This window comes from Papilio machaon, chromosome 25 (assembly GCF_912999745.1).
Source record: "Papilio machaon chromosome 25, ilPapMach1.1, whole genome shotgun sequence".
Classification (NCBI taxonomy): domain Eukaryota; kingdom Metazoa; phylum Arthropoda; class Insecta; order Lepidoptera; family Papilionidae; genus Papilio; species Papilio machaon.
Genome location: NC_060010.1, coordinates 1,396,587 through 1,421,939, shown reverse-complemented (window position 1 = coordinate 1,421,939; position 25,353 = coordinate 1,396,587). Strand labels below are relative to the sequence as shown.

General features: G+C 31.6%; 1 protein-coding gene across 2 annotated transcripts in view; it reads right to left on the bottom strand.

Moving 5' to 3' along the window:
- Window positions 1-8,766, bottom strand: part of LOC106713271 (protein Wnt-7b) — a 36,358-nt gene extending 27,592 nt beyond the window's left edge. For both annotated transcript variants that reach the window (XM_014506034.2, XM_045684269.1), the window contains exon 1: window positions 8,550-8,766. In XM_014506034.2, the coding sequence (XP_014361520.1) occupies window positions 8,550-8,665 (116 nt within the window). In that variant the 5' untranslated portion in view covers window positions 8,666-8,766. The remainder of the gene's footprint in view (window positions 1-8,549) is intronic.
- Window positions 8,767-25,353: the final 16,587 nt, after the last annotated feature.

Here is a 25,353-nt window from a genome sequence, read left to right as displayed (position 1 = left end):
TCATAAATTTAAAGCAACTGGATTACTTCATTGTCATTCGATAGATTAGGTTAGGAATAAAAATGTCTACGTAACTGGATACATTATAATAGAGTAGGTATTACCGAAGTCACGCCGGATGGACAGAGAGACTGAGGACAATTGGTCACGGTCTGGGGAACACGTACAGTGGTCTCATTAAGGTTGTCGGAAAAAATGTTGACCGGCTCATCTTTGTTATTTAACCAGTATCTCAGTAGCCTTTTAACTTAAAAAGGTACAGTCAAACCTCGACAATCAAGAATACAACAGACCTCTTTTTCTAGCTTTCAGAGGTTTTTCTCTAAACAGAGTTTCTCACTTATGGAGGTTCTGTCGGGACTGGATAATGACTATCGCTTATTCAGTTCTCGCTTAACCGGGTTCAACTGAATTTGTAAAGACGAGAAGAGTCAAAAAGTTTATTGTAACTTGAGCAAAGAATTAGAACATTGAAATATTGATTTATATTTTTAAGGATTTACTGCGGACTTTTGACACCAAAATCTCTGTGTAAAACATATCGTCATCCCTGTCATTATCTTTGACAAAATAGAGGTAACAATATGTTTTAAACGGAGTTTTTGGTCTGAGAAACTCAGGGTTAGTGATTTGGAAGACTTCATCTCTAGTTATGCAAACTAATCTAGCTTGCTGCAAAGATTTATGGATGATAATCGACTACCAAGTAATCAATGTATCGATAAATTACCAGTCGATTAGTATATTTATAGTTTAACTCACTAATTAGGATTTGCAAAGATAGGATTATGTTAAAGGTGTTTCTAATACCATCGTGAGTGTATTTAGTTGTTATTAATGTCGCAAGTCGGTAGCGTTTGAATAAAACCGCCTTATAATGGTGTGAACATATCGCTTAGTGGTGGGAAAAATGGTTATATAAGATTAAAACATGCTCTTAAAACATAAGTGACTAAATTTGTGATTTAAATACTTTGAAAAAGGTACTAATTTTTAACAAATTACGACTTATAGACCCTTTTGGTGACATTGGATAGAAAAAAATATGGATTTTAGTATAGTACAGTTCGGGATAACTGTCGTACTTCCATATTCATACATACGTAGTCATTAACATAAGATAAAATTTAGTATGTCACAAATTTGACCAGGTAAATTGTACCTTTATCGATAAAACTGCTAAGCTGCACATCACTAATCGAACAGTCAATACACCACAGATAATGAAATGAACTAAATAGTTTACGATCGTATAAAAGTCACACAAAGTATTAGTACAAACAATCGAGTAACAAATGCCACAGCGCTAGTGTGCTAAATGCAACAGTGTTGTGAAATTACAAATTTTCATAATGTATCGATATTAGTTTATTATTAAAATAATTTATATTCATACTTGAGCGAGCGTCAGTGGTTCAGTGGTTAAGCACTTAAGACTTGCAATCTGTAGGTCCTGGGTTCGAATCCCGCCATGTGTTTTTCGAGTTTCGATTTACATATGTACATTTATCCGATGTTCTTACGGTGAAGGAAAACATCGTGATGCAACCTGCACATATCTGAGAAGAAATTCAAAGATATGTGTGAAGTCAACCAACCCGCACTGGGCTAGCGTGGTTGACGACGGCTTAGTAGACCCCCTTACTTAGGGTAGGCTCCGAGCCCCTCAGTGGGGAGATATAGTGAGCTTAACATATAGTTATGAAGATGATTCTGATTTTATAACCTTCTTCTATTACTATATCTTTGATTTTGTCAAAATTATGTACTCATGGTTGTCGGTTATCTTCACTCTAAATACGATTCCCATTATAAGTTCCTCTATAACCCCTACCACTGTCACTCACTTTCATAAAACTTTCTCTTGTCAATCTTCTTTCATCCTTTTTAAACCCGAATGCATGCATTCTTATTTACAAAACGTCTTATCGTAAGGGAATAGATTTACAGCTGAGGACTTTAATTTCCTAACCATTTGGGAGAAGTGACATTTGACGCTTATGTTGTAATTAGGCCGAAAACTAGTCATACCAACATGTAGTCTTGATAAATTATAGCAATTATGGTGACAGTTTGATGAATGATATTCGATTCTGAGTGGGAAGCATATTTAATTCTTCGACTGTGTACAAAGTAAAATGCAGCTACAATGTACGATTTCAATGATAATGTACGTGTTATTTATGTTCGACGTTATCTGATTTCGGTTCTTGATAATCTTTTTAAACGCTTCCTTTAAGTCAGATTACATCTGTAATTCCTTAACGTATGTCTCAATTATACGATACAATCTGTATTCTTTTCTATTTTTCCTTTGATTATACATTTTAAGTGTTGGTGATATTTATAATACAGATATGTTGCATATCAACACTGTTGTGTTAGTAACATAGATGTAGGTATACTAATTTATGTAGAAACAAATATGTGTCGTGTCGAAAATATATATTGTTAATATTTTTGGAACGAAGTTCCTTATCGCGCGTTGTGAAAGGGGGCTAGACGGAAAAAATTCTTACGAAAAGTTGTCACGACACTTTTTGCTAAAGTAAGTATGTTAACGACGAATGAGCGCTACTTCACCATGGCAACGACGTGACAATATATAACGAAAATTCATAGAAATAAAATGTACTTCTTGTGAAGACTTAAGTTTTTTATTCATAGAATAAACATTGGTTCCTTCACGAATTAATCGAAAGGAACTTCGTTCCATCCGGGTGTCCCTTGACACCTCTCAAGTTTTTTTTAAATTATATTTGCATTGTTGTGTTACAATAACATTACAGTTTATTTAGTTTAAATTAATAGTTTCGAAATTTTTAAATCTTTGCTTTAAAATGCAAGCAATAGATGGCGCCGATTCATCCAATAGAGCTATTAATAAAGTACTATTTGTTGTATTAAGTGTCCTTAAATTTGGGGATGCTGAATTTTTGATATATTTTTAGCCGTAGAATAAACTATTTTCATGTTATTTTTTTTTTTGGAGGAAATTGTTACCAAAACTATATGAGTATAACTTAATCAAATTACGCATGGCTTACACTGATTGTACTAAAGTATGTGAAAATCGACTCAATATGAATAAAATGTTTAACTTGATATAAGAACGTAAATTATACTCTTTACATATATGGTTAATAAACGTAACTACTCTGATATCTTCATCTAACAAATGTCTTTGTTAAAACAAAATATAATCCATTATAAATAATTCATGAAATCGTCCTTAAAATGTTTATGATCTTTTTTAATAACAACGAGAGATGGAATAATTTTGAATCATTTCAACGTAGTCACAAAAAAAACACAATGCTCCGTACAGAGATGAACCATTTGACCGTTTTACGACGCATTTAAAAATAAATTAAATCTCTTTAAAGTGTTAAAAGCTAAATGAACCAATCTTTATAGTGCGTGAAACTTGTTAGTGAAGCGCTTAAGGATGTAGGAAAGGCATAAATTTAAAATTTACTGTCCTCTAACCACTATGTAGGGCGGGTTTAAGTGCATTTATTTTAATCATTTTGTCCTTTACTTGAGACTGCGCTAGAGATTAACGAAGCGAGCAAATGCCAAGCTAGTACTATAATTCCTATTATTGGCTTGCTCATCGAATATGTTAAAAATATTATGTATTTTTCATATTGCACTGTACTCTACTAGTCAAGCCCTTTCAATTCATACCCATGTCGGAGTGGTCAAATAAAATTATGTGATCCACAGTTCTATGACGGCGACCTAACTTTCATGTTGCACTGTATTATTGTAAAACTCAAAGCATTAACTGAAAACTTACAAATGAATTGTTAAAAGTTGTTATTTAAACTTAACTTTTTTTTTTGCACTCATAAAGGTCCTTCATTAATGTCAAAATAATGCCACGAGATTCTTGTTGTATTGTCGTTCTTATCATGTCTTCACCTTTATGTCACTTTTATGCCCAAGTATTTTTTATAAGTTAGCTTACTGTGGTGACAGCCTTACTCTAACGGGTCAGATAACTCTGTGGCGCTATAGTAGTAATTTCCAAAAATCGATTTGAACAAAATAAAATCGTGTACAACAGTGTCGTCTAGTCTATTCAGTGTACAACATAGTATTGAAGTTAAACGCTAACAACTTGGTAGCAAGTCGTTAAATGGTTGTGACAATAGGTTTATTTGTTTATTCACGCAACACTTTCATTTGTTACGCCTGTGCAGCTATAATAAGTAACTTGTTTGTTTAAAAACGAAAGTCAAACAAAAAGGGTAGCAAATTAAAATCTACGGCTAAAAAAAAATAGCCTTAATAATTAAAAGTAAAAAGATTAACTTTACCCCTATAAAACTCGGTGAAAGACTGCGAATAGTGCCACTTCACTATATTGGTTTTCATCTTTAAAAAGCTGCATCTTATTAAGCTAGATTGAATTCTAAACGTTTTAGAAGTCACACATATTTTAACAGATTTTTGGAACGAAGTTCCTTATCGCGCGTTGTGAAAGGGGGCTAGACGGAAAAAATTCTTACGAAAAGTTGTCACGACACTTTTTGCTATAGTAAGTATGTTAACGACGAATGAGCGCTACTTCACCATGGCAACGACGTGACAATATATAACGAAAATTCATAGAAATAAAATGTACTTCTTGTGAAGATTTAAGTTTTTTATTCATAGAATAAACATTGGTTCCTTCACTAATTAATCGAAAGGAACTTCGTTCCATCCGGGTGTCCCTTGACACCTCTCAAGTTTTTTTTTTAAATAGTCTTTAAAGCTAGCATATTGTAAGTATTAAATATATCCAGTATTATTGTTTTTGACAAGTGATAGATGTCGCTGTGGGCGTTGATAAGATCACGTCACACCCAATACTAACACTGACAATTCGCGGATTGCATAAGTATTGTTAGTGTCTAGCCATGTTTCTAGGTCACGTAAACAATGTCTATGCAATAAAATAGTTTAGTACTGTTTCCTTCTATATGCATCTGGATATGGTCGATAGACAGTGTAAGGTTTAAAGTAAAAAAGGCCTAATTTTACTTCCTCTTCTCCTTAACTTCTTGCGTTAATGATAATGAAAAAAACAATTTTTAAAAAATTTTGTCTGTCCGTCTACAAGGCCGAGTTTATTCCGGGTAGTCTCTGGAACGGGTGGACCGATTTTAACGGGACTTTAACAGGAATCTGATGTACGTGGGCATATTATTGTTATTGTTTCAAATTGTGCATAAATAAAGTCGAGGGCCACTAGTACTTTACAAACTTAAACACCTCTTGTTGAAATTCGACAACAAAATACAGATAAGGAATAGAAAACAACCGTAAAATGGGATGAACAGAACTCAAGGTCAATAAACAATAATATTAAATTTTTCGTTAGTAAGTCAACTATTATTTATAAACTACAATTATTTTATTACACAGATCAAATAAGTTATTTATTAACGAATATCATTGAATAATACGGTGTAAAGTAATTTCAAACATTATTTCTATTAAAGCCGTTTTATCGGTACATAAACTTTTTCTTAAATTGTTGTAGAGGTTTAATTTGAGTGCCAAATTAAATCATGATTCAATAAACATAATATGTTCAACATTTTTGTAAATAAATTTCAACGCACATAGTTGAAAAATCAAATTAATTTTTTAATATTTAATATTTGATGTAATATATTTAATTTAATACTCTATTTTATGTATTTCAAATGTAAAAGTTCTCAGATTCTTAGAAGGTAGGCTTTGATCATAAATTGGCGAATACTTAGAGAGGCTTCTCAGATCATTAGAATTCCTTCCCTTGGTCTTTGTTTCGTCGGCCGACAAATTTATTATAATTGATTCTAGGAACATATTTGGTTAAACCAAAATTGTTTTTTAGAATTTTTCGAATATTGCATAATATTTTAGATATATAAATGTGTAAGATAGTTTTTAAGTCAGTGACATTTGTGTCAATTAATTTTTATAGTTATACGTAATTTGTCTTTTTTAATTTAGATTTTTATAAATCTTTTACACATCATATTGTTCCTTAAGAGCGTCGGTGGCTTAGAGGTTAAGCACTTGACTTGCAATCTGCAGGTCCTGGGTTCGAATCCCGCCATGTACCAATATGTTTTTCGATTTTCGATTTACATATGTACATTTATCCGACGTTCTTACGGTGAAGGAAATCATCGTGATGCTGCACATATCTCAGAAGGAATTTAAAGATATGTGTGAAGTCAACCAACCCGCACTTGGCCAGCGTGGTTGACTATGGCCTAGTCACCCCAAATTTGGGGTAGGCTCCGTGCCCCTCGGTGGGGACGTATAGTAAGCTGATGATGATGATGATTGTTCCTAGTAGAAAACATAATGATTGTGAGCATTTTGTCGTAACTCTTTTTTTTTTTGAGCAATAGGTCTTTTAGTGTATTTTAAATTGTTTTAAACAAAATTTGTTTTTCATCGATATCAAATTTATTCTCCTCTTTATCTTTAAAGATATTTAAATAATAGGATTTTGTATGTTATGATACAAATAGTCTTAATAAAAGAATTCCACTACACACTAAAATGGCTCTACTAGAAAATCTATTTTTTTATTACTGATTTTTACTTTAATATTGTTTGTTAATTTGTTTTATCTACATAGATAGTCTTTTGTTTTATTATTTAATTGTTTGTGTACCGATACTTTATATACGTTGTGTTTATCTGTAAGTGAAATTACATGTCGCCTGAAACCAGTTGTAATAGTGCCTAATACTGATGTAAGAACACATTTTATTTTGTTGATGAACCAAATAAAGAAATAAAAAATAGAATAATATACGTGGTAGTCATTTGTCTGAGAAGATAAATAGCCCATCAATTCAGTTGCCTCAATTTGATGTATGGTAAAATGGAAGAATTTTTACGTAACCGTACATAATGCAAACGTTGCAAATGTTCACGCAATTGTGTTTTACCAACAGATATTTGAGTGACAACCATAATCTGGTTTAAGTTAACGTTAGAAAAGCGAACTGAATATATTTGAAAGTTAACGCAAACTTTAAAGTTAATATAAAATGCATTTGAAGACTCATCAGTTAAGGGGCGGAGATTTTACATTGGAAATGGAAATAATGGCCTGTCAGAAATTGAAAGTGTTTGATGTAAAATAAACCTTGTTTCGTGAGATTAAGGTTTACATTTCAATGATAGGTGTAAAGGTGATTTCACACTATCCTGTAGTGTTGTTGAAAGGTTCGACAGTAATGGTAGGTCCAGACTTTGCCAGATTGTGTCGGGAAATTATATAGGGGTCATTAAAGTTTGAGATTCGGTCGCTTTTTCAATATAGCAAGTATTTTGATGTAACTTTTTTTGCATTAATTCCATTTTCGTCAAATTGCTTCTTTGAACTTGATTAAGTTTTATGAAAAAGTTGTTTTTTTGTTACACATTTTTCATTTTCTGTGTTGATTACACGTAAAGTTAAAAGTTTAACTTTAAAAAAAGGAAAGTACACGTAACGTAACAAATAGCAGTTTTAAAATTAATTTTTCTTTCAAGTTATTAAAATGTAATTTATGGAAACAAAAAAAAACGCATTTTCTAGTATTTTTTAAAACATATACCTGGAATCTTATCTAAGACAGGAACATTATTTTTTTTGTTAAATTCAATAGAAAAAAAAAACTCGAAAATACCAACAAATGAAGATCCAAACCGGTACGAACATCGCATTGATCTACTATAAAAAGCCGTGTAATACGATCGCTAACACAATTTTAACAAGCACCCATAACAACTTCAAAAGAGGATAATTGGGCCACTCGTTCCCAACTCCATATAAGATACAAACGTGTGCGTTTACGTTTCGTCCGTTTTATAAATAGTACGCAAACAAGTTCATTTCTATTCATGATTCATCCGACTTGATGGGACTTCAACATTTGATCTGTCCCTTTTTTATTGGAAATTGGTACGTCAGTTTTGCTTGATCTTTGCAGATTTATTGTGCGTAATTATAGGGTGTATGTTATTACGAGTATACTGGTATTTCTTTTGTTGCTTTATCCTTTTTCGAAAATTTTTTTTTTTGCAGCGATCTCATGTTGATGGTAGAGGCCTGATGTATGGGTTCGATAATTTGGCGTTTATTTAATCTTTGTTAGCCTTCAATCTTCTGATATTTCGGTAGTCAATTTGTTATTAATGGCAACTTGTTTGTGCCGATTTAGTTTGAAATTCGTTGTTTAATTTTATGTTTATAATGGGTTCGTTATAACGATTTTATTAACTGATGTTATTTAATTTTTTTTTAATTTTAAAAAAGGCTAAAGTACTTAATTTTCGTTGAAATAATGTGTTACAAAATAATGGTTATGAGAGTGAAATCTTCCTTATATTTTAAATGTCAAAATTTGGATCGATGGATGGCTTGATGTTTGTAAGAAGTAACGTAACGGCTTAACAGATTTTAATGAAATTTGGCACAGATGTAGAACGGAGTTTTTTTTTCAATTCCGCGCTGACGAAGTCGTAAGCGACTGCTTGTTTTGCAATAAATCAAAACTCACCGTACACACAGAAGCAAGAAGAGGGGCAGAAGAACAAAAAACAATCGTGTTCTCTTTCCGATGTCACGAGCACTATTGTTGCGTACCGCGCTCCACCGGGGCAGGCATTCCAACATGATTTCACATCCTAATTATTATATTTTTACGTATTTTATCATTTTAAACACATTGACAAACTGTACATTTATGTCCTCCCGTTCTTATTGTGATGAAACATCCTGTTATCTGTAACAATCGAGAAATATATATTAGAAGAGAAACATTGAGAGAGTTGATAAAAACTTATTAGCATCTCATTCTATTGAAAAAAAAAAATAGAGATAGAGAACAAAATGTTTTGTTTTTATACAGGTTTTATTATTATTATTCCAGAGAAATACAATGATTGTTTATTCGGAATCTATATATATAAAAGAAAGTTGTGTTAGTTACACTATTTATAACTCAAGAACGGCTGAATCGATTTGACTGAAAATTGGTGGGCAGGTAGCTTAGAACCAGGAAAAGGACATAGGATAATTTTTACCCCGTTTTCTATTTTTTATAACGCGCGGACAGAGTCGCGGGTAAAAGCTAGTGTAATATAAAAATACTGAACCGATTTTTAAATGCTTTTATCGGCGAGTAATCTTAAATCTTACTAATATTATGAATGGCAATATTTAGGTGGATGGATGGATGAAGGAATGTTTGAAGGTATCTCCGGAATGGGTCAACGGATCTTGATGAAATGGCGCAGTTATAGAACATAGTCTGGAAGAACACATAGGCTACTAAAAGATTTTAATTTCGCGCAAACGGAATCTAATAAGCTAAAGCTAGTTTAAATCTTTCGTTTATCTGTAGCTAGTTGCAGTAGCCTAAAAAAACAGGTCAAAAACTTAGTCTTTACTTTCCTGTCCTTTTGCCTACGTAGCGTTGGCACAGTGTGTTCTGTTCCATACATCTATCAGGCGTCATGTGTAAACGTCCTTCTTACGCACATCCTCTTTCAAAAGCTCTTCTTAGTATAAATTATAAATCGTGATAACTGCAACTAAGTTCGGTTTGAAGTGAACATATTTCTCACGATTTGTGTTACTTTAATTTACCTTAGCAGGATAGTATTGCTTTTGTAAATTATTACGCGACTGACTGTCGTAAAATTTAATTATTTAACAATAAACTAAAGATATACGACAGTAAAGTATTCAAATGTCATGTGAACTTGTGTGCATTTTATTTGCATTAAAGTATGTTTTTTAATATTAAAACTTTTTTGACGTTTGCCTTAAGTTTTTGAGGTTATATTTCTGTATGAAAAACGCTAAAGTTAACTTTTTGACGTCACGACATGGGCACCCACAGCGAATCCAAAATTTGACAGGGTAAACTCAACGGTAAATGTAAAGGTGGGCTTCCATTGTCGGAATACTTGTTTGAAAATATCGTCGTCACTCGCATTCCTCGTGAAAAAAACAAAGACGACGATCTGTTTTGATATAAGCGTTACAGCGGAGGTCTTACTAAGTACAAACCTTATGAAATAAGCTGACTTCGTATGAAAACGATGTTTTTTACAATAAACTGGCAAACGAGCACGCGGCTACCTGAATTCATGCAAATAGTGAAGCCATCGCTATCCATAGATATCCGTAATTGGACATGGGTTGCCTACCTTTAATCGACGGAGGAGGGGATGCACAGAAAGGGAATATTTCCCATTTCTATGCGTCTCCTCCTCGTTAAATCCTTTTCCGCTCGCATCTTTTCCTAATAATAAAAGGATGGGAAGGGAAAGACGATTAAAATTAGACTTCCAGCACGCACACTAATCAGACGTAAGGCGGTATTGCTTCCAGTTTACGTCTGTCTTGTGAGTTGTGTTGTTCACCAACCCATTCGTGCAACAGATATGGTTGTTGTTAGCACAGTATGTGTTCTAACAATGGTAAGATATTTTCGCATAGTAATAATATGAAAATTATATTAATTATTAAACATAATAAAAATTAATAAAACACAACTAAGGCTCATGCGCATTGAAATAAGATATTCCAGTTTTATTAAGGCAATAATTTTTAATAACCATTTGATATTCACATCACTTGAGGCATTTCAAATAAATTTAATTCGCAATAACATATTTTGTACATGCTTAAAATAAAACTAAATATATTTATTTAAAATATGTCAGAAATTTTGATGGACTGTGCGTGATATGAATATATGTAGACCAATGATAACATGATGATATATGATAACGTGATACGATGATGACATGATAACGTGAATATATGTAGACTAGTGATGATAGAGGTTGTTAAACTTTATTATTATGCTTATGATTACGTGAATTTTTGGCACTAATTATATTGTGATGTTACGCCAAAGAATATTACAATATTTTAAAATTAATATTTTTGCCTGTTTCAATAGTAAAATTATTTCCATAACGTAAACTTTATTCATTATAACATTGTTAAAATATATCAATTATGGATTATCAAAATTCACATTAATGTTTTGATATAGACAGTCTGAAATTTGCACAGATTCCGTACATCTAGAGAGAACTGTTTTCAGGTCTTGTAGTTATTTCGAACATAGAGTAATATCACATTTAGAAAGTGGAACGGGAAGCGAAAGAGGTTAACTGCTCTGTAAAATAGGACTACGGAAAACTAATTTTACATGGAAACTAGGAAGTGAATTTAGCACTCAAAATAGAAAAGGTCTAGAGTAAATATGAATAGAGTATGATGTCTATATTTCATTATTCCGATATAAAATGACCGTTTGTATATAAACGGTTAAAACTAAATTAAATTAAAAAAAGTTAAGTATGTACTTTCAAAGTTCTAAGGACGAATTAAGAATGTTATTGTTACGTAGATATTCAATTATAACATTTTGAATGTATTAGAGATTTGAGTTGCTGAACTTGAAGTAAATAGAGTTCTGTACCTCAAAAGGAAAAAAACTGAACCCTTATAGGATCACTTTGTCCGACCGACTGTCTGTCTGTCAAGATCCTTTTTCACAGGATATAATGACGGTATCTAGCTGGAATTTTTACTAAATACTCAGATCTACTGTCCCGAAAAAGCCGTTTATGTCGCAAATTTTCGACACTTGCAAGGGGATCAAAATCTACAGGGTACTTCCCGTGAACTTGGAATCTAAAAATTTTGTACGAAGCAATGTTATAGCACAGATAAAGGATAAATTGTTAAAACCATAAATTTTACTTATTTACCTACAGATTTGTACGGAACATTGTTCGCCAGTCCGACTCGCACTTGGCCGGTTTTATTTTTATTATAAACTGCATAAAAATTAATACGTTTCTTTTATTAAATTTATTATTATGACAACATAAACATCACGTAAAGTAAATAAAGATTAAAAGTAGCTCTAAACATATCAAGGTTATACGAACGTGTTTCACCTTTTAACCTTAAAATTACATTTCATTAAAAGCCACAAGGGGTCAGCTTTAATATTAATAAATGGACATTTCAACTCCATAATGTAAATTACTTTGTTTATTTTAAAATACTCGTGTCTATGACTTCTAATAATATTGTTTATGTACATAAATAATTTAAGTCTATTATTTTTAGGTAGTGTTCATTAATTTTATTTTTATTTTTATTTCCCACTTCCAGATTAAATTTTAATTAGATTCACGTGCATAAACTATATCCTTATATCTTACTAGCTATCGCCCGCGACTCCGTCCGCGCGGAATTGCAAAAAAAACGTAATAAGTAGTCTATGTGTTCTTCGAGCCTATGTATGTTCTACATTTGTGACAAATTTCATCGACTTCCGTTTCGCCGTTTTGGAGATACGTAGGAATAAACACCAATCCATCTATCCACCCATTTCTCCATTTAAATTTTCGCATTTATACTATTACTAAGATATTCTAAACATTTTGTTTGACATAAACTAGTTTAATATATAAAATTCTCGTGTCACAGTTTTCGTCACCGTACTCCTCCGAAACGGCTTGACCGATTCTCATGAAATTGTGTGAGCATATTCAGTAGGTCTGAGAATCGGCCAACATCTATTGTTCATACTCCTATTAAGTTTTTTTTAATTGCGCGCGGACGGAGTCGCGGGCGACAGCTATTATTAATATAAATGACTTACATCTTCTGGAAATTTTAAAGAAACAAGACTATATTTCTAATTTAATTACTTACAATAATATTAATTATATGTAATTAAATAGGTTTCCAACATCACAGCTATGCGTATCATCCTAGCAATTATACTACATACCGGTTAATTATATTTTTATCACAATTTAATTAATCGAAACTGATTAAAATTAACTGTTTAATACCGGTATTAGATAATTATATGTAATTATAATAAACTAGCTTTTGCCCGCGACTCCGTCCGCGCGGAATTAAAGTAAAAATAAGTAGCCTATGTATTATTCCAGACTATGGTTTACATCTGTGCCAAATTGGTACCGGAGGCCTAATTTTAGTCCTCTTTCCTTTCCCACCCTTTCCTTATTAGGAAAGGATGGGAAGGGATAGGGGAAGTGGATTTGGCGGAAGAGGGAACGCGTAGGAAGGAGAAATATCCTCTTTCTGTGCGTCCCCTTCTCCGTTAATTAAAGGTAGGCAGCGCATCTGCATTTGCGGATGTCTATGGGCAACGGTCGCCTCGCTGTTGCGGCGAATCCAGGTGCCCGTTTGCTCGTTTGCCACCTTATAATATAAAAAGAAATCATCAAGATCCGTTGAGTTGTTCCGGAGATACCTACTAACAAACATCAATCCATCCATTTATTTAAACTTTCGCATTTTGTAATATTAGTAAGCAGTAAGATATAAAATATCGTCTCCAGAAACTCTTATTCATTGGCCATAAAAAATTAAAAATCAATACTCAGTAATCCTTTAACCTTTTCCAAGACATTCAGATGTTATGATGCATTAAATCATGTGTAATAAATACTGTTTACTCTGTGCACGATACCAGAGACAATGGTAGTCGATTGCGATCTCATACAACTGACCATAGATCCTACCATTCGTGACGTAGACAATTTGTTAAGTTACTTATCGCAACTAACTAAACAGACCTTTGCAATTTGTTGATGAATAAAAATATTATTATAGCACATGGTTAAAGTTAGTAATTGTTTGAAATTTATAGATGCTTGTATATGTTAAAAATTGTTACATAAATTCTGCCAAAAATATAATAATATGTACCTATAATTTGTTGAAATTGTGAAATTAAAGCAAACTAGCTGTCGCCTCCAACTCTGCGCGAAATAAAAAAACCTAATAAAAAGCCTATGTGTTCTTCCAGACTATGTTGTACATCTACTACATCTATATATGTTGTACATCTATAACAAATTTCATCGAGATTTGTTGAGTCATTCTGCAAATTATAACAAACATCCATATATCCATATATTCATCTATATATCCAAAAAATCGCATTAATAATATTAGTAAGATTTTAAGAATAACCTGGCATTTATTCTGAAATAAAATCTTGAATTTGTTAGGGTTAATCCAACGTCTATATTTGTGACATCTTTTTGCTCAAGATTTTCGCTTAAAGTTTTAAGAAAACAATTCAATCCTTATTTAAAGGCTTAATAAAGTTTAAAATACAAAAACATTTCACATATCGTGGTCTAAGTAACTTATGATAATTGTAAAGCGAATAAGCAAAGGCAAGAAATTTTAAGTTCATTTTGTGATAAGACGTGCATGTTATGTTAGCAAGTCAACTAGACATTGTAAGATATCAGTAAGCTGTAAACTTACATTGTTATAACGAACGCATAACATTTATGTGAAACTAGAGATCGCCAGCGACTTCGTTAATGCAAAGAAAAAAGCCTATAACATACCTCCCGGTCAAAGTTCCGTCAAAATCGGTCCAGCCGATTATATATATATATATATATATATATTTATATATATATATATTTATATATATATATATATATATATATACTAGCTTTTACCCGCGACTTCGTTCGCGCGGAATAAAAAATTCATACAAGAAAAAAAGTTCCTATGTCCGTCTCCTAGTTCTAAGCTACCTCCCCATCAATTTTCAGCTACATCAGTTCGACCGATCTTGAGTTATAAATAGTGTAACTAACACGACTTTCTTTTATATATATAGATATATCTGTGTTTGTGTGTGTGTGTGTGTGTTTGCAAAATATATTTTTTTTAGATACTAATAAAATATAAAGAAACTGCAATTTTATTAACTGTATAGATAATCAAAGGGTTTGTTGACTTAAGCCGTCTAGTTTTCCCATTGAAGAAACTGAACTAATGTCCAGTTGTATTGGTGTCAATATACTATTTTAGTTTTAATTTTATTCGTTTGTTAAATAATGAATGAAAAAACATTTACTTAAATTTATTAAGTAAATGTTTTTTCATTTTAAAAAAAAACTTTTGCAACATTAATAAATCGTTTGAGTAAATCTATGTAGACAAACTCCGCCTTTATCGAATCAAATATGGTTAAATAATTCCACGGATCGTAAATTAGTACCAACAAAATGTTTATCTAACGGTAATTAATTGACTCTGCTTTGGTTCCGTGGTGTAAGGTTTCGTTTTATCTTATATGCCTTTGTAGCTGTCAATTCGTGGAGATTAGCCTTTGCTCTTTTGTATTCAAGCTTCTTTAAGGAAATAATGATATTCCTTCCTATTATATTACAAGTTAAGAGAGGAGATCTGTATAATAAAAGCTTTTTATATTGAAAAAAAAAATGTGAGCCGTCCTGGGACGCCTGGCAGATGTGAAACATCGTGTGTGTACAAGTAATATGCATAAAATACTAAATATTATAATTAAATAAATAAATAAATAATAATAATAACGATAATGATAGTGATGATAATAATGATTAATGATTATAATGATTGTGATGATAATAATGAAAATAATGATAATAATAATAATAATATATATGTGTATACCTCAGTATAGTGTGGCGACCCGTCGCCACGGCAAGCGTGGCCACGCCAACAATTCGGTTTACAAGTGATCCTATAGATGTTTCACATCAAAAATATTTTACGCTTACTAATATTATAAATGCGAAAGTTTAGATTAATGGATGGATAGATGTTTGTTTGAAAGTGCATGAAATTTGGCACAGATGTAGAAGACAGTCTGGAACACATAGGCTTCTTATAAATTTATTTTTTCTTAATTCCGTGCAGAGGGAGTACCTGGCGACAGCTAGCTTATTATACTTTTGTGTCAGTGTTTTGTTTTTGATTTGTTTGATTTAAAATAAAATATTGAGTATAAAAATGGTGAAAAATAATAATAGCAGAGATCTGTAAAAGGCAATGATCAAATGATACAAAATAAGAATTTGCTGTACTTAGGATAATGGCATATGGCATAAATACTAATTTTCAGTATTGAATATATTTAATCCTTGTGAGGATCTTTCATTAAAATGAAAATATACGATCATTAGAGTCAGATTAGTAGATAAGTATTAAGTTTGCAGAACTATCGCGTTGGGAATGTGGTAACTTAATTTTAATACAATAATTTACACACTTTACGATATGTACATGTTTATGAAAATACTAGCTGTCGCCCGCGACTCCGTCCGCGCGCAGAAAAAAAAATGAATAATAGATGTTGGCCGATTCTCAGACCTACTGAATATGCTCACAAAATTTCATGAGAATCGGTCAAGCCGTTTCGGAGGAGTACGGGAACGAAAACTGTGACACAAGAATTTTATATATTAGATTTATTTTTTACTAGTTGTAGAACAGGGGTTGCAAACTAGTCGATCGAGAGTGTTACTTTAGCCGATCATAGCAAGAGAAAAAATATAAACTCGTAAAACAAAACGTAGCGGATGATGCTCAGATGTAATGCTCATACTAACATAAATAGATACTAACGACTAATCGTGTTTCTTTTGTGATTTCAAGAAGTTTGTAATTTGTACATCGCACTAGTATTTCGTCAATAAACAGTAGATCTCTGGTCTAAACACCCCTGTTATAGTCCAACACATTTTGTTGCTCTAATTATAGATATTTATATATAATAATATGTAATCCATTACTGTTATTAAGTTTTAAAACTATAAAACAAAAGAAAGTCAAGTAGTGTCATATATTTGACATATCATTAGAGATTTAGAAATCGGTTCCTATTACAGATTAAAAAGTGTCTTATTACAGTTAGAGAAAAAAAGCCACATCTGTCACAGATAATCAAGATTTGATCGCGCACGTGCGACTTGTTGACTCATCTATCCAGTTATAGCTTTGACAATAGAGAAATGGACTACGCAGAGTCGTTGTGGTACTATTATTATTTTTTATATAAAAGCACGTTTGACAGGTCCTGTCTCTTAAAATTCAAAGACGTATATTGCGTTCACGGCTTTATATTTCCGTGGGCGTTTGTTAGCTTATAATTTATTGTAACAAAGGGATTTCTTTTCAAGAATATATCGGTTAATTAGACGATATTCAATTTATTTCTATTTTAAGGTTAAAAAAATAATACATAAAGAAATTATCACTACATCACTAAGCAATAGTAAAGGAGTAATTAATGTTGTGATTTTATATTACTATTATTATTACATTTTACATTTAGATTAGATTTTCCTACATGGTGTCAGAAAAAGGTTATTGACCGATCTGTCGATCAAGTTGATTCTCACGCTATTTATTTTATTAATGAAAAACGATAAAGCGATTAAAACTATTTCGGCGTTACGAGCGACTCATAGCGTTGATCCAATCATTCAATTACCATTCGACTGAATCGACACTCATATTGTTAAATGTTTAAATGGACTAACCTATAAAGACTACTGAATGTAATTGCTAACACTTATATGCCTAATGAAAAAGAAACAAACAAACATAAGTATAAAACGCACGGCTAATTTTTCTATTTTCGAACCTTTTTTTTAGTTTAAGATGCAAAATTTTCAATTATAATAAAATTTGAATCAAAGCAACGACTGTTGATCGTTTAAAAGAGATTGTTTAAAAGAGTTACTAATAAGGCAAAATTTCTTTTATGTATTTTATTTCCGCGCAGACGGAGTCACGGGTGATAGCTAGGTATTGTATAAATAATAAAAGATTTTGTAATTTCTTAGAAAATTAAAGTAGGAAATTGTTTTCTATCTATCAACAACTTACATTATATTTACGTATCGGCTCCTGTAACTTAATTATAAATTGAATAGACGCTCAACAAGTTAACGTTAAACAATCGAATGACGTTTTTTTTCAATTTGAAATGATAAGCTTGTCTGAAAAACATTTGACACCTAAAAGGTTACGTTTAAATTCTAAGTGGTCAGTACGTTCTAACGACCATGGAGGATTAATACGTTTTTCAATTATATGTCAATGTAAAAGTATTTAACATAAGGATAAAAATAAAGAGCACTGTTCACTAAAGCTTTCACATATTTTTTTCGTTCATAAACAACACTTTCCATTAAGGCTATCATCTTGTTGGACTTCTTGATTTAAAAAAAAAATGTTTCTTTCTGTATCAATCCAGTTATAATTTCCCGTCCCGCAAAAACATTGAGATCAATTAAATATAAAGTTCTGCGAACCTTGTCTTATGGATGGATACCATACGTGTCGATGCCATAGATTTATATAGCATTCTAAATTATATCTTATATTTATCGTAATTAAGTTTCTTTTCATTTAAAGGTGCACTTCTTTATTTAGTACGATTAATAACATTGCGGAAATCGAAAAATATTTGCTACGAAGTTGCATCGAGAAATATGCGAGTAAACATACTCTGTTGAAAGATTTAGGATCTTTGATTGATTTAATGACGAACATTTCTTTTACATTTTTGCTCTGGTCCGCAATTATGTGTAGTAAAAATTATCTTGTCATGTTCTATGATACCATTTATATAGCTATTAAAGTCAATGTATACGATAGTCATATATTTTATCTGTGTCCATGATTAAACAATATTACTGGCCGGTGTGAAAATAATTTCTTTTTATAAACTTTGAGTTAATTTCTTTTTTGCGTATATTACATTTTGAAATAAAAATAAGTTTCATTAGCTAGTGAAAAATTGTGACGGAAAATTAAGTGAAGTGGAAAGGAATAAAAAAATAATGTTTCCAAGAGTTCCAGGTTTTTTACTAAATTATATTTAACTCATCAGACAATATGATTTTTTTTTAATTTTAAGTCTTATCTTGGTGCCGATAAGCTCTTATATTTGTTTTACTTACCGTTTCTATGGATATTAATCATATCTATAGAAACGAATCTTAACAGATTTCATATAATTAACTAACGTTTAGCGTCTAGTTTCATAATTATATTCACTGTCAAGATGAATTATTGAGGTAAATTAATATTTTAGAGCAGTACACTGGACTACAATTACAATATGCATAACCTGTGTATATCTTTTTATACTAAAAATTGTTTTTCCCCAGAAAAATCTGCAAGGCATCAGGTAAGGTAAGTTTACTTGCTCTATGTTAGTTTTTTTGCGTGTTTACGTTTATCTATTTGATTAAAATGTATGTTTTCTCGTGTACATTTTTACCTTCTGTAGACTACTTGATATATTTTAAAGATAATTTTTACTTTAATAGTTAATTCGCTGAAATAGCGAAGTTACCGTTGTCCATAGGCATATGCAACAAGGAGGTATCAATGAAGGGAACGTACATAAAGAGGATTCTCCCTACCCTCCCTTCCCTCCTATTCCTAGACGTTCTTGTCATAGTGAGATATCATTCGATTGGTATTATTTCCTGATGAACAATTCAAGTGTAATGATAGTATTACTATTGTATTCATTTGCCCTTATCTAAATTAGTAACACCGCATCTGTCGACGACTGTACAAGGAAATGAGTAGTGAAAGCATTTGCTGACTAATGAAGTACAAACTGGAGTTATTGTGGACCGCGAAATAGGTTTATGACTCGAAAGTTAGCGCTGTGTTAGGATATTGTTAAACTTGTTCTTAATAAATTTTCCAACGAAATAATTTACCTATATCTATATATTTTACAATATCATAAACTTAATTATCAGTTTGAAGTTTTCATTCGTGTATCAGGATAAATATTGCTCATTGTTTAGTTAAATTACATCAAGGCCATCAAAATTGATCGCTACTCTTGACAGGACATTTAGCGAGAATGAGTATTTGCAGAGTGTTCAAGCACCTATTAGGGGGACGTAGATCACGCGAATTTAAGATGGCTGTATGTTATCGAAAATCTTAAAAAGACCAGCATCAAAGGCTTAGAAACAAAAAGCTTAAAGTAGACTAAGTAACTTACTTAAAGTAGAGCAGTAAGTAGCTACGGTTGTAGTGCTTTAACTGACGAAGAAGTATTTTACTTAAATAGATTTCAGTAAGACCGAGTCGCACCTTTTAAATGGAGTCAAAATTATAATCCTGTAATGCCTTTCTTTTGTCAGTACACTTAAGAACTTCGTAGAACTAATGTGTAGCCACGAAGTGAAATTGATTGTGTCTTGTCACGCAAATGCCAAGGTTCCTTTTAAATTATGTATATTTAAACGATCATTTACTTATTCACGGCAGATAAAAACATCGTTAACACCCCAAGTATTTGTGTTTACGTTCTGAATAATAGCTTATCGTTTAGTATCTTTATGCGTTAATAAAGACCAATATGGAAGTTAATAAATCAGGCAAGATGTTACTTGAAATTCAGTTATAAACTTAAGGGCTTATTTCGATTTTTATTTTAACAGATTTATGATATATTCAGGAGATTTTTTTTAAATCTTAAATTAACAGTCAAATAATAAAAAATCTTTTTCTTTATAGTCTTTCGTAGTCTATCAAAATAAAATCTAGTTTATGGACTATAATTATATTTCTAAAATAACTTTAAAATATCTGAGAACCAAATTAGTAATATTGTTAACCCTGAATCTATAATCATATAACATATCATTAGGTACAGACAGACGGATGAATTAACTATATAAAAACTAGTATCATGCCCATCTGACAGGTATCGGATTATCATTATTGGATTTGTTGCAAACAAAGAATAACAATTAGTGTCAGTTTTTATAACAACTGACAATCACATTTGAATGATCTTTCGAATGCAATTATTTATTTATTTATTTACTAGCTGTCGCCCGCGACTCCGTCCGAGCGGAAATAAAAAAACAATAAGTAGTGTGTTCTTCCAGACTATGTTCTACATCTGTGCCAAATTTCATCCATCCAAACTTTTGCATTTATAATATTAGTAAGATTGATATACGTCACGCCGCTATACTGTGTGGGCCCAAATGATGTCATTTTATTTGTTTAACTTGTTTACAATAACTAATCAGATGGTTGAAATCTAGATTTGTATCAAAGTCTGACGTGTCTGAGACGTTAAGACTGACATTTTGACTTATATAAAAAAGTATAGATAATCGTGTTATGCAAAGTAACCGTTGCGAAAATAAAATAACTAACTCATAGTTTTATCCTCGATATATTTTTTTTTAATAAATTTAGTGGTTTAGTTTCATTTCGAATACTAAAAATAATCCTAAAAAGGTGCTGCTTTTAATTAAAAAAAAAACAATGTTCATGTACTAGTATCTCGTAACAGTAAAAAAGCTACCCAAAATATAACAAGAATGTACACAAATGTATCAAACGAATCTAAAATATACAGGTGCTGTAAAAGTGTTACTGGTATTAGCTTACAGCGCTGATTTAAAGCGCTTTAGTGATTTATACGATGCGTCATATAGAGACGACACTTGAGGCCTCGTAAATTCTTTAAGCGCTTACGAAGTACAGTTGGCAGAAATGGTTTTAAAATTATATAAATAACTAGTTAGTACATAAAAAAACAGGCTAAACAGTTTGTATGTATGATTGTATTATACTACTAGCTGTCGCTCCCGACTCCGTCCGCGCGGAATAAAAAAAACTTAATAAGTAGCCTATGTGTTTTTCCAGACTATGTTCTACATCTATGCCAAATTTCATCAAGATCCGTTGAGCCGTTCTGGAGGTACCTTCAAACAAACATCCACCCATCCATCTACCCATCAATTCATCCATCTAAACATTCGCATTTATAATATTAGTAAGATATCTGCGTCAAATTTCACAGATAATGGAAGATTTGGAGGGAAAGGGAATTTTTAGGAAAGGGATTTTTGTTTACAATCTCTACCTCGTTAAAGGCATCTGCAACCTTTCAACTGAAGCGTCTCTGGGTAGTGGCACCTTGACTATTTCTACGATATCAAGCTTCGGGTTTGCGCTTTGTAATAAAATAGAACGTACACTAAATGTTGTAAGTTAAAATTTTTGAAATATTATAATTTTGCAACATTATTAATTACTTTTCTAGTTATTCTAATTTAGTACTTCCAAGTAAACGACCGTTAGGATTTCAGCGCTTTAAAGCGCTGCATGATTTATTGTGTCAGTTGGCGGTTTGCGCTGACATTCGACTCTAAGTCGATAGTTAATTAAATCTCACGACACTTACAGTTAGCTATCTTAGGAAATATTATAATTTGTAATTGAAATAATTCAACGCCAAAGTCAATGTTGATTTATTACGTGTATTGTTACATTAATATATATTTATATATATTTAGTAATCAGAGAAACGTTATATTTAATGACGGCCATTTTACGAGACCTATAAGTAGTGGAACCCTTAATTAGGAGACACCTACACCCATGCACATCTGCAACACCAGATGAACCGAAGTTGCGTTGCCGGTCTTTAAGTGGTTCGCTTTATGAAGGAACATAAATCGCAACGGTTTAAAAATACCGCTGAGAACAGAGGTTCAAACAACAAATATTTTGACGGGATATCAGCTGAATTTCTTATCGTCACTACTAATTTGTATGAGATTTGCGTAGCTTTTCTAACACAGACACAAGTGGCTCAGTTGTCGTCCTACAAATATACCTCTTAGCATTCTTCAAAGCAGTTTATTTGAAGTTTATCACGAATTTTTTTCTTTATACAAATGTTTAATATTTTTCTAAAAGCTTTCATAACCGATTATGTATAGCAATTTGATCATAAACACCGTATCCGTGACGGACTGTTATTTGACTTCGTGTAACGAGGTGCTAAAGATCCATAAAAACATTGAAATAAAAATCATCGTTATTGCTCAGGTAGTGACAATAAATGATGAATGAAAAGGACTCATGTTTTTTTAGCTATTATAAAGTATAGATACAAATGCGTCACTAGATTTCTACTAAGCCTTAGACTAAAACCTCCTTTGTAACGTAAAAAGTATGACAGTTATCTAGAATAGAGGTCAATTTACAGTAAAGTACAAATTGTTCAATGTTAATTAGATGACCGAGTGTCACGGAAGACAATGTTTATTGCGCTACTGCGAATCTCCGCCCCTGGTGGTCCGATTTTGATAAAAATTTTAATCGAAAGGAAGTGCTTGCAGATGGGTCCCATTTTTTTTTGCTGATACGTTATTTGATACATTAGCCTTTTCTCTCTTTTATAATTTTCATATTTCACCAAAGAAAATCTCATTATAACTAAGTAAGGATAACATTTATCCCGATATTCTTGCAACTATTTCATGAAACTTTAAGCTGTATAAATTAATAAAAAAAATTAGATGGAAAAAGAGTTCAATGACTTTTTCGTACTGGATTTAAAACATCGGGCTATTGAAAAGTACAGATAATAAAAGGTATTCCAACACAGATGATTAAAGGGACGAAACTAAATCGATTATTACCGATGTTACAAACCTATTCGATACTACAATATCGATTATTAGAAGCATATTCATCGAGTCATCGCTTCTAGTGAGAATTGCGCAATCGTTATCAAATGTATTGAAACATGATCGAAACTAATTGTTACGATCGGTGAAAGCATTTCTATTGTCAAACATCAAAGAACTTTAACACGTGAGATTCAAACTATCTTTATTAATTCTAAGAACATTATGCTGTAATGCGGAGCTCCCAACACGATATAGGAAACCGCAAACTCTATGTGTCTAGAAACAATACAAATCTTACTAATCTATATACATATATAAAAATGAATTGCTGTTCGTTAGTCTCACTAAACCTCGAGAACGGCGGAACGGATTTATCTTATGAATGAAATGTTCGTTGGTGTCTAGGGAAGGTTTAAAAGGCGAAAAAAAATTCATACCGCTATTAAGTTTTTTTTAACGGCGCGCGGACGGAGTCGCGGGCGACAGCTAGTACGTAATGTACTGAAAAAATGAGAAATTTTAAATGGATGGTTGGATGTTTCTTAGAAGGTAGCTCCATAACCACTCAACGGATCTCGCTGATATTTGGCATGGATGTAGAACATAGTCTGGAAGAACACAATAGGCTAACAATTAAGTTTTTTTTTTGTCCCATGCGGACGGAGTTTCGGTCGATAGCTAGTATTTGAATAAAGCCAATTTTAATGCGATCCCCCCAATCAAGGGTGGTGTATTAAATATAAAATGTTAGTATTGAATTCTTTTTGTGTAGTAAAGTTTGTGACAAGTATTATTACGTTTTTTTATTAACACTTTCAATTTGTTTAAAAAAATCAATGTTTTTATGTAGCAAGTATGACATAAAACAAACTGTTAAATAGATCGAATATTTTCACTAATGAGGTATGATATTTAGATTGTTATTACAATATTGATCTATTTGAATATATTTTTTTATTACTTGTCACATTATGCTGAAAAGTTGTCAAATTAGGTATCCAATTAAAAATGTATTTGATTTACACAATAATTTACGATTTTCGTTATCCGAAACGAAAATATTAGCACATCAGGGGCGCTAGCATGAAAACTCGTGAGAACTTTTCGTAAAGTCACCGACTAGCGAGCGTAACAAATATCATATAAATTTTGTCAATGACGAATAAGTTTTCAAAACTGTCAGACATATTCGTGATAGACCCTCTGATGTAGAATACAGACAATAAAACGATATATCAAATATTGACAGGTAATCTTGATGTCGGCCATATTAGATTATTCTAACATCAATAACATATAAGCTTCTTGTAAATTGAATATAAATTGGGCCAATAAAAAATATAATCGATGTTACGATACGCTTTTTGGACACAATTACGTAAACGAAAGACGAATCAGTAAAATTTTATAGCCAATTAGACTTAAATGGTTCATTCTCTGAGTTTTACAGTGTAATGAAAATTTAGACACGGCAAAAATTAGTTCAATTGCTCAATTTGTCTATTGTGAAACAAATTAAATATTTTTATTGGCTATTTAAATTTGAAAGTTTTGCCTCAGAAGACCTTATTAAAATTATGAGAATTCGATTTGGAGTTTTGTAAAATTTTAACAATGAAAAACTGAATACGCTTCAAGTAAACTTAAACGAAATTGAAATTGAATAGACGTGTTTATACAAGAATACGCCATAGTAATAAATATAAAAAAATAAAACTTCTGGTCTATATTATATAAAAAATGCGATAATAATATAAGAGTGTTAAAATAATTATGATATTAGCATATAATGAATAGCGTTATTATTACGCATATGAAATTCATAGGAAAATTATAATTATTGTTTTCGATCGCTGTTCTTTGTAAACTTCTTGCGTTATAAGTTATTCTAATAAATGTGATTTACATTAAGATTTTACAAGAATCTTAGAGGCAAATAATTCAACGGAAATCACTATCAGGGAAATGATTGAATTTTCCTATAATTTGCAGGAATATATGTATTTCTTC